Below are 15,209 nucleotides of genomic sequence, written 5' to 3'. Positions count from 1 at the left end.
CGGACGCATACATACGTACGCGTACACCACAAGGTAGGTATATTTTATCAGCAATACTTTCATCAAAAGAAAAAGAAAAAAAAAAAAAAGGTAGAAAAGAAAATAAAAAAGAGAAGAAAAAACAGAAAGAGAGGGAGGGAGAGAGGGAGAAGAAAGAAGAGCGAAAACGAATAAAGAAAAAAAACGAAGTCGCTTTTCCTCCCAGTGACAGCCATGACACAGGCCCTTTTCATCGTAACTCCGTCGACCCTTTGTCCGTGATCCATCCTTCTGTGCATTAATTACCACGTGTTCGTTCCAAAAAGACGACTGCTTATACGCGTCATGTGAGCGAACGTATGTGTGCTCCAGTTAATGTTTTTTCTACTGTCTGTCTGTCTTGTCAGAGAGAAAGAGAAAGAGAGAGAGAGAGAGAGAGGGAGGGATGAAGAGAGAGATAGGAAAGAGAGAGAAGGATTAACGCTTTTCCGAGATTACATTTTTTTCTAGGTCGACAGAGAATACCCTTTTCCACGATAACGATAAAATTAGCAAGATGAATATGAAATCTGTATGTTCATCGAGCTTGAAAATCGATAATTCGAAGATCGTTGACAGACAGACAGACATAGAGAGAGAGAGAGAGAAATAGAGAGAGAGAGAAAGAGAGAGAGAGAGACAGAGAGAGAAAGAGAGAGTGAAACGTGTTCACACCGATAACGAACGTTCGTATTTGAAGAATATAAGTAACGTGTCGGAGGAAAGTCCTTTTAAGATTTCTCAAACGAATTTCGATTATTCCCCGTCTAGGGATAAAGAAACGACCGTCCTTCTTGGACTCGAATGGGGAATCCATTTCCATTGAACACGCCCACGTTCGAACGAACGGTATCTCAACTTTCGACTTTAATGGAATCCCTAAGAGTTGCCTTTGTCGATTTTCCCGATAGGAGTGCCAAGGGAAAGGGTGCCAAGTACCCTGTTCTCGGTCGAACACCAGACGGCACCGAATAACTCGGATAAAGTTTCGATTTCTCGTGTTAAAAAGGGAAAAAAAAAAAAAGGGAAAAAAAGAAAGAGAAAAAAAAAACAAAATGAAACAGAACAAAACGAAATGAAAGAGAATAAAAAAAAAGAAAAAAAAAGAAAAGAAAGAGAAAAAAAAGAATTCACATATTGAGAGACATTCGTATATAATCGACTATACTACTTATGATACTTGGATTATCATTCGTAAAATGTGTTACAATGAAAGTATCTAATTAGAAATATCTTTTTAATCTATATTAAATATAATGATAAATATAATATAAGATAGATTTAACATAGAAATTGTTCGTCGTCCCGTGTAAAATAACAATGAAGATAATACACTCTCAAAGATGATGTGTGTAATATCCAGTGATAATATTTAAGCTTATAGAAAGAAAGAGAGAGAGAGAGGGAGGGAGAGAGAGAGAGTACGTGTATATATATATATATATATATATATATATATATATATATATATATATATATATATATATATAATACTTCGCTTCATTCTGCTTCGTTCAGCCGGATGCGTTTTATTTACACCAGGCTAACGGTGAACTAAGAGAGATAAGACACTTTCCAGCTTCGAATAAGATTCTCAGGAGATTAAACAAATCGAGAAAAGGGAAATTCAACGGGAGGATTTTCTATGAGAATTGAAGCAAAAAGAAAAAAAAAAAAGAAAGAGAGAGAGAGAGAGAGAGAGAAAGAGTGTGCGTACTAGAAACTATAAAGGGTGAATAATTATTCTATCTAAACTATACTTCCGATTGGATTTTTCCGGTATTTTTTTTTTTCTCGTTTTTTCCCATCCCAAATCCGTCGCCGATCCCAAGCTGCTCTCTCCCAACTCCGCCCACCCACCCATCCACCCCATCGTTACTCCTCTCCTCTCTTACACACACAAAAAAAGAAAGAAAGAAAAGACAAAAATATCAAGGCAAAACATGGCTGAGAGAAAAAGGAAAAAATATGGTTTAACAGTGCACACTTCGAGAGCGTATCAGATCAAACGTGGAATCGATAAATCACGTGCCACGACGTCGACGTTTAATTTCATATTATCTATCGAATTCTAACTTTCGCGTCGTTACTTCGTGAGAACTCGGCTACGCGTTAATAGGGACGATTTTTATATCGCTCCTAGCCTGTCATTTTATTTTATCATTCGTTCGAGAGAATACAATATAACGCGAGGAAAGGAAAGGGTAAAAAATGAAGGGTAAAAAAACAAAAAAAAAGAAAAACAAAAGAAAAGAAAAGAAAAGAAGAAGAAAATATTGAGGTCGTCGGCATTCGTGATCATTGAAAATTATAATTGATTGGGAAAGGAAAGGGGATGGGGGTGGAACAGGATAAGAAAAAGAAAAAATGAAGAAGAAAATGAATAAAAGGAATAAAAAAACAAAAAAAAAAAAAAAGAAAGAAAGAAAGAAAAACGGATAACAATCGACTATTCAATCTGACACCATCGTTAGTATCCACAAATCCAAGAAGGATTTATATACTTACATATATGTACGTATATAAATATATACATATATGTATGTATCCATATAAATTTTTTTTATTTTTTATTTATTATGTCGAGGGATGCACAGGCATCTCTTGATCGATGCCGATGTGGGTTTCAAAAAATATCTTTGAAAAATAGCATGCCATGAACAAAGCGTCCTCTCGTTTGATTCATTTCCTCGTTGGTCGAAATTTATGCGCCCAAATACGGATTAGCCTCTTCCCATCTCTTCACTCCCTCCCTCCACTCGCCGAGTCGCCCCTACTACCGTCAAATATTCTTCTTTCAAGGACAAAGTCTCGCCTCGGTTAGGCCAGTGAGACTGGTCACGATTTATGTCATAAATTTCGTCGATACTTCGGTATTATTCTTCCTTTTTTTTTTTCCCCTGTTTTTTTTCTCTTTCCTCTACGATTAAAATCCTTTCGACAGAATTTGCATGGGTTTGTCGAAGAAAAAAAAAAAAAAAAGAAAGAAAAAGAAAATTATTTCTCTTTTTTTTTCTTTTTTTTTTTTTTTTTTTTTTTTGTTATTGTCGTTATAAGACGATCGCGATTTCTTAATCTCTGCTTGTATAATTTAAAATGATTTCAACGTCAACTCATAAATATATTCCACGTTGGTTATTATTATTATCCATTAGGAAAATGAGGTACCTATTCGCCGAAATAATTATTTAACGTTAACGTAACGAAGTTTATGCAGGAATAGCATGTTCGCTTGAAAAGCCTAATTCACGTTGTAACATCCAAAAGCTCTATATAAATGCCGATACTGTAGGAGGTCACGTAATCTAGATAGATGAATTCGTTGAGAGAATTCAATTACAAGTTAGTTAATGGCTCCACCCGTTTACTGTGGACACCATATAGGTTTAGACATCAAATATCTCAAGACAAAGCGATTTTATTAATCCGTCTCTTCGATCATTTTGCTTTGTCTTCATTGAAAACTTCGACCTTTCGACTTTTTCCTTTTTCGCTTCCTTTTTATCATTCCTTTTGTCTCCTTCCGTTTATTTTAACCTTCTTCCTTTCCTCCTTCATTTTCTTGAATCATCAAAATCGAATCGGGTGGAAGAGAAGAAATAAAAAAAAAAAAAAAAGAAAAAAAAAAAAGAAAAATAAAGAAAAGAGAGAAAGGAAAAAGAAAGTAACTTTTACTTTCCTTTCTTTATCTATTATTCTTTCTTTATCTATATACCGAATGAAAAACGAACGTACAAGATCCTCCTAACTCCAGTCGATCCATTAACAGTCCCCTTTACGTTTCCCAACGTAGAAAATACCGAAAACTCTTGTAAAGGATGGACCGGGGCTGCACGGAGCGTGAAATAGTTCGTATATAAATCTTCGACTATTTTTTTTTTCCCCCACCTCCCCTTTAACAGTGGTAGACAGAACGATTCCAATGTCCTTCCTATTGGTAAAAGCAATGAGAATACGAATATCGAAATCGTACGCTATACGTACGATACGATTCTTAACGGCAGGAAATTCGAAAAGGGAAACGTAAACCCCAGTAGGTGCACTACGATAAGCCGAGCTTCGAAATCAATTTGACTTGACCCTTAAACGGTACACGATAAACTCCATGCACTAAGCTATACATATATACGTGTAATATATATACATATATATATATATTATATTATATATATATGTATACATCGAATCACCATCGGTCCTTGCTACCTCTGATGTACATGCTTGTCACCGATTTATCAAGGAGATAGTAATCGAATTTCTACGTAAACCATTAAGGGATATATAGGAGGTTAGCTTACACATATGATATATGACAAATATTTCTCTCTGGTAATAACAAGTACAGATATGAGATACCTATCATCTAGACAATTTGCTACCCTTCGACCCTTCGAGAGACACGGATCAACGAGAGAATGGTGTATAACGACGTTTAGCCTCTTTCATGATTCATTTCGGGTATCTACTACCTCACTTCACAAGATTGTCTTTGAAAACGATTAGCGACTACTTCCGTGTTCTCCAACCATCCTTTACTTCTACGCGATAATAAAGATCCTTTTGGGTATCTCATCGAAAGGATTATAACGAAGAGGAGATGAGAGAAATGTGCGATCTTTTTCGTTAGATAATTTTGAGATATTACATTAGAGATATAGTTAAGTACGATTTCTACAAGGCTATCTGATTCTCCATTTATAATTATAATAATTTATGATTATCAAATATTTTATATACACACATACATATATATATACATATATATATATATTTATGTATATGTATGTGTGTATATATCTCGAACAATTTAATATTTAAATTCAATGTACCGTGATAAGTTATACCTGAATATTGTCTCATAATTTTTCAAAATGAAAAAGATACATAAATACATACATACATAAATATATATGTATAACATGATCGACTGAATTACGATTAATAGAAAAAAAAAAAAAAAAGGAAATAATAATTCAAGGAAAGAAGAAAAGAAAAAAAAAAATGATCGTAGATGATACGTATTGATTTTCATCGATGAAAAAAAAAAAAAAAATACTAGCACTTTGTAATAGAAAATCCTTAATCTCTTGTAAATCAAATCATTCTCTGTTCACTTTTGAAAAGTTTGCTATTCTCACGAAGTAATCCTCTTTTTGTAGGCGTAGTGTCAAGACTCCACAGGTGCTTGGCAAGTTCTCAAAGATTCGGAGTTTAACGACCGTCTTTACGTTATAGTTACAGATATACAGACAGGGGGAAAAAGAAAGAGAGAGAGAGAGAGGGAGAGAGAGGAAATATAAAGAAAGTAAAACAAACAAAAAGAGAGAGAGAGAGAGAAAGAGAGAGAGTGAAAGAAAAAGAAAGAAAAAAAAATCAAACAAAATCATAAATTCTGAAGGTTAAAAATTAATATTTCGATTGGATTATTGCGAATAGAGACGGAAAATCGTAGAGCAAAGAAATCGAAATGAAAATGATAGAATGGAAGAAGTGAGAAAAAAATCGATGATGGTGTGTAAAGATGTGAAGGGAAAAAGAATGAGGATAAGAGGTAAAGGGTAAAGGGAGGAAATGGGAGGATAAGAGGAAAAGGAGACTCGATGTGTGGTCGAGGATGTGTGCGTTTGGCGTGAAGTGTACCGTCCTTCGCCTATAACGCGATGATTTATCGCGAGTGCACACTTCCTTACGCGTTCTCGGCAATGCCCTTTTTTCTCTGTGTTGTTCTAGGTCCAATCTCAAACTGGAATGCATGAGAGTTTTCTTCACCGGGGACGGACTTATGCATCGTTTACCAACTCGACCAGAGACAGCTACTTTAATTATATTTATAACTCTGGAGCCGTGCCGTTGTGTTCGTGTTTTCTATCGATCGTTCTTCTTCCTATCAGAAAAAGAGAAGAAGAAGCGAAAGCAAAAAAAAAAAAAGAAAAGAAAAAAGAAAATGAAAGGAAAGAAAGTAAAAAGCAGTAAAAAAAAAAAAAAAGAAATAAATAAATAAAGCACAAAGGTATTTAATTCAAACGCCCGATGATTTGTAGAAGAATTTTTTATTAGGAAAAAATAGAGGAGAGGGAGAAAGAGAGAGAGAGAGAGAGAGAGAGAGAGAGAGAGAGAGAAGAAAACAAAGAAAGAAAAACATGAAAGAATTGCACTACCACCGTCGTGAACCTTCTTCTCTCAAGGACATAACTTTTTCCCCCCCTCTCCCTTATATCACTTCTCGTGGCTGCTACGGGTACGATACGGAATCCCTTAAGAGGGAAAGGAGGGGAAAAAAAGAAGCAAAAAAAAAAAAGAAAAAAAAGAACAAAAAAAAAACAAAAAACAAAGAAAAAAGGAAAGAGGCGATCGCGTTCTCCCTCACGAAAAAGATAAAAAAAGAAAAAGGTTATTAATATTCATGTGTGGCTAGAAAATTGTTGGCAAGTTTTACCGCGATTTCAAGGATGGACGGCGAGAGAACAACACGACGAGGTTACAACGAAATAAGACTCGTGTCGACATAGGCAAAGGGTACAGTCAAAAGTAGTAACGTAAACCTCGACACGCTTGGCCCAAAGTAATAAGCTTGCATGCGATCGAGTGGGTGATCTCCGTTATTAACATAGACCTTGCCCCAGAGCGATTTGCTGTTCTCTCTCTCTCTCTCTCTCTCTGTCTAACTCTGGCCTATTCTAACCTACTACTCGCTTTAACTCGCTCGGATCGAGACTACCCTCGATAGCTCGACTGCCTATCGCTCACCGAGGAATAGGGTATAGACTTACCTCGAAATTACCTGTGGTCACGCTCTCCCGTTACTATTAAATGCTTCTCTCTCTCTCTCTCTCTCTCTCAATCTCAATTTCAATCTCTCTCTCTCTCTCTGTCTCAAATTTGTCTACTTTGCTCTTTTTCTTCATCTTTTTTTGTTTGGTCTGTTTTCGTTTACATTTCTCTCTCTCTCTCTCTCTCTCTCTCTCTTTTCTACCCCTTAATTACAATCACAATTATTAGTTTAGCGTTAAACGTTTCCTTTCATTCTTTCTTAAATTCTTTATCAAACGTATGTATCTATGTTTATATGTACTTTAACATGTCTAAATGCCAATAACATGTCTTCTGGTGTTAGAATCGATAAGAAATACGTAACGTAACTTTTCTCAACAGCAATTCAACTGTCAGGAATAAGAAGACGAGTTAGAATAGAGATATACCCCTTGTCTGAAGGAAACTCGAAAAAGGATACGTGTGAAATTTATCCTTTTCTTCGTATTCACTTTTTCTATGTCTATGTCTATGTTTCGCTCTCTCTCTCTCTCTCTCTCTCTCTTTCTTTTATTTTATTCTCGTCGCTACGGTACTAGTATTCGTTCTTTCGACAACCAAAAAAGTCGTCTTCGTTGATCCATAGATAACAGTAGACAATTACCAAAAAACATTTTTATCGGCGCTAGACAAATTTCTTTTTCTCTTCAAACTGATACGAATGGTGATACGATTAATACCATTCATTTCATACTCTATAGTATATATATATTTAAAACAAATCGTATTTTCTTCTTTCGTGAAGACCAATGAATAATAAATTTTTCATTAAATATTTATACATGAGAACGATGAAAAAAATACGAGAAATTATATTTATACGATAATTTATTTATCTACCTCGTAATTATCTAAATCTCTTTTGTTATACTTTCTCATTAAGGTTCATGCCAAACGTGCCAGAAATCTTTTTTAACGGCTTGTGACACGAAAGAACTTGAAATGAAAAGGAGGAAAAGAAGAAGAAGAAGAAGAAGAAGAAGAAGAAGAAAAAGGAAAAAAAAAAGAAGAAAGAGAAAAGGAAAAAAGGACGAAAGAAAAGGAGCAACGCAACTCTTGAAAATATTCTACTGGAATTCAAGGCACGAACTCGCCTAGGAGTATCAATTTCTCTTCTAGTGTTAAAGTAAAAATCCTTGGCACAAAGAAGAACAGTCAGCGGGGTGTGAGAGGTCTGGATGTAGGAAACAGGATGGAAGGATGTGAGGGGGGGGGAAGTAGGAGGATGTGAGGGGTCGGGGGTGATGAGAGTGGGGTTGGAAGGTTTAGAAAGGGTGAGCGAGTTAAAAAGGAGGGAGAAACGTTATCGTGAGGAATCAAGTGCTTGCAACTTTCGAGTTAAAAGAACTGAAAAATGCTTGCATCGGGTTGCAAAATAAAAATGGCAAGAAATTTTTTTAATCGCCGTTGATCTAATAATGACCGGTACTAAACTTCTTTCTTCTTTTTTTCTTTTCTGTTTTTTTTTTTTTTTTTTTTTTGTCAGAAGGTCGGGTCAAACGATTTCTACGTAGCTTTCAAAATCTTAATACTAATATTACCGATAGTGTAGTACAGTCACGTTTTGGAACCTTGCACGAAACTTCGCTATGAAATTATTTTTCATCGAGACACTTGAGAGAGAGAGAGAGAGAGAGAGAGAGAGAAAAGAAATAAGAAAAAAGGAAAAAAAAGGAGGAAAGAGAAAAGGGAGGGAAAAAAAGGAACAAGAAAAGATTGAAAGAGAAAAGAAAAGGAAAGTGCAATAAGGCAGAAGGAAAGAAGAGTAACGTTAGTGTCGTTTTGTGATATAAAATATGCAAAGACATTAGTCATTTCTCAAGCTTATGCTAAAAGTCCTGGACAACGGAGGAGTCAGTACTACTGACAGGAAGAGACTAAAGTGCTCCAACCAAACAGGACGCTTAGGTCGTGGCATTATCGTCGTGGTGCATTACTTGCACGAATGTGTCGGTAAATCGTTTAATGCGAAACTCGTGAACGACCGGTTAAGCGGACGAAAGGAGGTTTTAGCACGTTCCATCTTGTTTACATTCGACCTAGAGAGAGAGAGAGAGAGAGAGAGAGAGAGAGAGAGAGAGAGAGAGAGAGAGAGAGAGAGAGAGAGAGAGAGAGAATCTCGATTTTATCCTTTAAATGTATATATGTAGATGCCCCATAAACGACACCAGTGTTCGATACGTGAAAATAGTATACGAGAAAGTAAAAGAGATTATCAATGCCTCATTGAAATACCTAACACCCCTTTATTCGGCTATTTTCTCCGAAGTATTTGCTCGTTACTTTGATACATTAACATTGGACAAATACTTCGTCACTTGTTTCATTTTATTTATTTATTTATTTATTTATTTATTTATTTATTTATTTATTTATTCGTTTGATTTCCTTTTTTCACAGCAATTTTTTTCTTTCATTTCTTCTCTCTCTCTCTCTCTCTCTCTCTTTTTTATCTTTTGTTTTTTTCTTTTTATCGATCACGATTGCATCGAGTCTCTTTCTGTTCTCAACTCTAACGAAAAGTGTATAACATTTGGGTGATAGGCATTTATTTAAAAAAATTAACATGTAAATATTTCACGGATATTTATTCAAAGAAAAAAAAAAAAAATAAAAAAGTAAAGAAATTCAATTGAACGATAATTAAACAATTACCTCGAAATATATATATATATATATATATACATATATATACATATAGTGAATATCTTTATATGAATCATTCGTGAAAGTAAATATAATAATAAAATTATTCGTCGTGTCGTAATAAAGAAAAAAAAAAAAAAAAAGAAAAAAATAAGAAGGGAAGAAAGAAAGAAAGAAGAAAAAAAAAAAGACAAATTTAATACACAAATCGATATAATATCTAATGAAACTATTTCGAATGAAAATAATGGGTAGATATTGTGCTGATAGAAAATTCAATGACAAAGAGAAACGCGTGAGTAACTTTAATTAACTAATCCTACTACGATCGATTCGATCTAAGCACGTGCTCGTTCGCTCAGTAGATCGCATACTAGTGTACTCGTGTACACTAAGTCATCGAAATATCGACGAGCAACGACGCTGAGTAATTTATAAAGCCATATTCGCGAGCTACGCGGCCTGTGCTAGAAAATTCTTCCTAACGCAAGAGACGACGATAGAGTTCTCTCTCTCTCTCTCTCTCTCTCTCTCTCTCTCTGTCTCTCTGTCTCTCTCGTGCCGAAGCTAAACGTGATTATTTAAAGCTTAATGTTCCATTATTTTCCACTCCTTTCTATTCCCGTCGACAAAGAAAACGAGAAAAGAAAGAAAAAAAAAAAAAAATAACAAGAAGGAAAAAAGAAGAAAGAAAGAAAGAAAAAAAAGAAAGAGAAGAAGAAAGAAAGAAAATTATTGGTCTAGTTGAAAATTGAAACCGGACAATTACTTCGTTCGACAAATTGCCACCATTCTATCCTCATAAATGGCCATTCGAGTCTATGTGCCAATTGATTTCCTACGTATTTTATGCGGCATGAACTGCGGGTGCTACGCGAATATACGCCTTACAAAACGTAACTATAGAACCGACTATTATCAAAAGCATTCTCAACTAGTAACGTCAAAAGTGGCCGATTATAAATTTCATCGTGTACGAACAATGAACAATAATAAAGGCGTTATTTAAATAAATTGCAAACAAATTTCTGAAGAGTTAAGATGTCACCAAAGAGAGAGAGAGAGAGAGAGAGAGAGAGAAAATGTTCAACTTTTCCTTTACGATTCAATTTTCTCTCAAGTTTACAAAAAAAGGAAAAAAAAAATCTATATTACCAGACGAAAGTCGTAATACTATTAATATTTATTAATTATTATTCTCTAATAAGTAAGTATAACTAATAATTAAAAAAAAAAAAAAATATGAAAATATTTTTCGTGATATGAAATAGGAATTAAGAGTTTTTCTTTCTCTTTTTCTTTTCTTTTCTTTTTTTTTTTTTTTTCTTTTTTTTTTTTCAAACGATAAAATAGCTTTAAGTAACTTGAATATAGCCTGACATTAAATTTACATGGCTTTATGCAGGATTCATGTTATGTATGTACAAGTATTACTCATGTACGTATACACATAATTTACATTAAACGTATATATATATATATATATATATATACGTACGTATGTACATGCATTTTAGTTATGTACGGAAATATATGCTAAGGAATGTTTAACAACGTTTAATTCGTATAGGCCCTTCATCCATTAGTCGTGATGCCATAATCATGTAATTATTATTTCGAAGGCGAAATTATATCAACGAGAAATGTCGAGGAACGGCAATGGAACGTTCTGATTTATGCACCGTGAACAACGGATGCATGTTATTGCACCCGCTACCATTCCCGAGAATGATTGTAACGAATATAATTTCGATCATGTAAACCTGTCATAACTATGACACGCGATTTCTTGTCACATTTTATGATAAGAAAAAATAATGTCAAAAATTTGCAAAAGTTATTAAAAGCATGTTTATTACTGGTAGACCTTCGCTTTCTCGTTTTCCTTTTTCTCCTTTCTTCTTTTTTTTTTTTCTCTTTTTTTCCCTTCTTTTCTCTTTCTTCCTTTCTTTTCCTTTTTTCTTTTTTTTTTTTTTTAACAGCTTAACGAGGACACACTAGAAAATATTCCTCTGGAAAATAAATATTTTCGAAATTTTCAGTATTTCGGTATCTAAATAAAAAGGATTACACGTGTTCAGTTTTATTCACTAAAAATACTGATATGATATAGTATAGCAGTAAATGGTTAAGTACTGTCGCAAAAATTTGCAATATTTTTTATCATAATATATATATTATTTATTTATTATTATTATTATTTATTAAAATTTTTATATAATATAGTACAGTGTTAAATTTGTTACTAAGTAATATCGAAATTTTTTATATTTCATATCTTAGTAAAAAATTCTATATATATATTTATTTTTCAGTATTTTCCACTGAAAATTTCATAGAAAATGTCGACAATATTTATTGGCCACGTTATTTTTCGATCGTAAAGCTGTTACATTTTTCTTTCCCAAGAACGTTCCTACAATTTTTTTCATCAACTTATATCTTCGAAAAAAAGAAGGCGAACTTAAAGAAAATTCGATTCAACTTTTCTGAGGATCTTCGGCCGCAAGACTATTACGTTGTACCGTTATACGATATTAATTTCGTTTATCTTCCTTCGCAGTTTAAATATCTTCCATTTTAGTACACTTGAATGGTATTCTATTTGGAAAAAATAGGTCACCTAGTCGAGTAAGTAGTAATTAGTTCAAACTCTATAGACGAGTTTTCAACGACATCGAACCTTGCGAGATCGTTCGAGCTAGCTTAATTAACTAATCCTGTTCACATTTGATTCACCTAATCAAACGAAGCAGATGGCCTTAACGAAAGCATTATTTCTTCGTTTTATCCAAGACAACTCAAGATTTCTACTCTCTTCCCAAATGGAATCTAATGCTTTTCCGATTCGATCGGTCTCAGTATATCAACATGTATATACATAGGTATATACCAATAAGTATGTACCAACATACGTACTTATACATGGATAAGCTTTACTCGTCTCGCTTACGCGTTGGTTAAACGAATTATAGGGGTTAATGGATATCGATGTTTAAAACCCATCGTCTTCTTAGAAAGCGAACCAATTCAATAGTCTATTATCCTTAAAACGTGAATTATAATGCGATTTATGTGTAGACGTTTGAATAAAACGATCGATAAATAATCATTAAAAGACTCACCAATACATAGACGGCAAAGGGCATGACGAGAACCGCGACTAGAAGATCGGCTACCGCAAGGCTGACGATGAAATAATTGGTGACGGTCTGAAGTGCTTTCTCTCTTACAACCGCCAGGATAACGAGGACATTGCCGAATAGGGTTAGACACGGTACGATAACCAGTATCAGGGCCCACCAATTGCTAGGATTGGATTCTTCGTCTACCGCGGCGGTATCGCATTCTGTGTCATTGCCAGATACGATCGAGGAAGTGCAATTACCTGTGGCACTTAAATTCATACTACCACCACCTTCATAATAGGCCGTTAGATTCGCGAACGCGCTATAATTTAATCGATTAATGTAATCATTAAGATCGTCGAAGACGAATAGATCCGATATTAGGGTATAATTATCTACGAGGGTAGAACTCGAAGATGACGATGAAGCATTCGACGAGGAAGCAAAACTCGCTGTCGTCGTTGGCGTTTGGGTATCGTCGAACCAACCGGTTGATTCAACGACAACCCCCGTTGCAGTTCCTCCACTCGCCGTAGCAGTTCCGCTTGCCGCCGTAGCTGCAGCGTCAGTTTCGTTTCTCGACATATCGAATGCACGTTCTAGGATCGTCTCGAACGCGATCTCGTATTCGTCGCTAGTGCTCGTTCTCGTCGTCGTTATCGTTGCCGTCGTAACCGTCGTGCCTGTCGTTGTGTCTGTCGTCGACGTATTCCTAGCCGGCACTACCACACCCCTTACACTATTACCGATCTTCGTGCTCGATGTATCCACTTCACCCTCTACCCCACTACTTATCACCGACTCCCTCGACGATAGCTTTCGAACGATCGACCGAAACAACGAACCGTCGTTGTCCCTTCCACCTTCCATTCTGCTACCCCCAAACAGATCACGAGATCTTTGATCTTCCCGCCATTCCTCACTCTCTGTCCTCGTTCTTCTTCTCTTCTTCCTCCTCCTCGTCTTCTTCCACTTCTTTCTCCTCCTTCTCCTCTCCACACCTCTCACAAATCTTATCCTCGCTTCCACGATTTATTCTCAACGCTCGACGATCACCAACCACAATGAGCACCGAGACGACTATTCTTCCTATTTTCTTCTATTCGTGATTCCTGCAACAAGACAAGAAATACTATCTTCAATCGAGCATCCTATTCTCTATGAATAGGAAATAATTTCCTATTCTCTATTCATCTTTTCATTTCAATCTATTTCTCTCTCTCTCTCTCTCTCTCTCTCTCTCTCTCTCTCTCTCTCTTTCTCTTTTACATAACTGCACTTGCACTTGTCCTTTGTCAAAGTTCTCTCAAATATTCCCACCGATACAAACGGCAGGATTTCCTCGAGAGAACAAATCCTCGATGTTATTCATACGCACTACTTCGACTATCTAACTCATAATCAAAATATTCGAGCGTATATTTAAAATATTTCCTATGCAAATCAAAATAGATTTTCTACATTTTTAGAATCTTTCACGTTATCATAATGAACAAACGATTATATATAGGAAACTTTAATAAAATACGTTATCGTTGGTACTGATTAAAGAAAAATTATTGAATTTCGTTATAATCGAAACGATAAAGAAAAGTTTTAATATCGTAACTTTATGCTCTATAGAGATTTCGATTGAGAAATCAAATGAGTAACGACAGGGCTACTTCTATTATTAAGAAAATTGAATTCACCTGCAAAATAGTACTTTTCTTTCGTGGTTAAAGGAATCGAAGACACAAGAATAGGGAAAGGGCAAATTGACGGGTGAATAGTCACCGTAACATTTCTTTCCTTCGAAAGGAGAGATCTTCTTGAAGAAATTTCTTCCAAGAAGGAAACAAAGAAAGAAAATATGTGTGTGTGTGTGTGTGTGTGAGAGAGAAAGAGAGAGAGAGAGAGAGAGGGAAAGGAAGAGGTGATTCTTTTTGAATTCTCTTAACAATAAAAATCACCTTATAATACCCACATGGTCTTTCCATTCTTTTTTATCAATTTTATCTCTTTCAATCACTTCTTCCATATTTCTCATCTAATCCATCTTTTATTAAATCAAAAATACGAAAGTATTCTGATAATTGATCGTTCTTCCGTTTCGAGAAAAAATGAGCGTACAAAAAGCGTACGAGTATTTTTGAACGAGAAGTTTTTAAAATGTGATACACGATCGAAAAAAGAAGATGAAAAAAAAAAAAAAAGAAAAAAAAGGAAAAGATAACAAAAAAAAAAAAATGACGATACAGCAAGGAAGCAGGCTAAAACTCTTTTCTAACGTTTATCGACACGCCCCTTTCCCCTTCGACGCACATCATTTCGTCGTTCAGCATTTTCCTTAACTCAGGTACGTGTTGTAAACCTTTTCTCTCCCCTTACTCCAGGTACCCCTTACGGAATACGAGAGATTGAATTTTATCGGGAGAAACGTTCACGCGGTGCCAATGTCCCACAAGACTTCATACGTTTTCAAAAAAAAAAAAAAAAAAAAAAAAAGAAAAAAAAAAAGAAAGAAAGAAAAAAAGCAAAGAGGAAAAGAAAATTGCAATACCAATTCGATTTTCCATCTGACCATTCCACCTTCTAAATTCTTCCAATCTTCAAGATATAAATTTC

General features: G+C 35.0%; 1 protein-coding gene across 10 annotated transcripts in view; it reads right to left on the bottom strand.

The window, feature by feature from the left end:
* The window catches only part of LOC124432107 (dopamine D2-like receptor), a 143,348-nt gene that overhangs the window by 121,914 nt on the left and 6,225 nt on the right, over positions 1-15,209 (bottom strand). For all 10 annotated transcript variants that reach the window (XM_046980696.1, XM_046980699.1, XM_046980697.1 and 7 more), the window contains one exon: positions 12,600-13,714. In XM_046980696.1, coding sequence (XP_046836652.1) covers positions 12,600-13,472 — 873 coding nt within the window. In that variant the 5' untranslated portion in view covers positions 13,473-13,714. The remainder of the gene's footprint in view (positions 1-12,599; positions 13,715-15,209) is intronic.

The sequence above is a fragment of the Vespa crabro genome, chromosome 23 (genome assembly GCF_910589235.1).
Source record: "Vespa crabro chromosome 23, iyVesCrab1.2, whole genome shotgun sequence".
NCBI lineage: Eukaryota > Metazoa > Arthropoda > Insecta > Hymenoptera > Vespidae > Vespa > Vespa crabro.
Note: the sequence above shows the minus strand (reverse complement) of the source record. Positions and strands in the feature narration are given on the sequence as shown.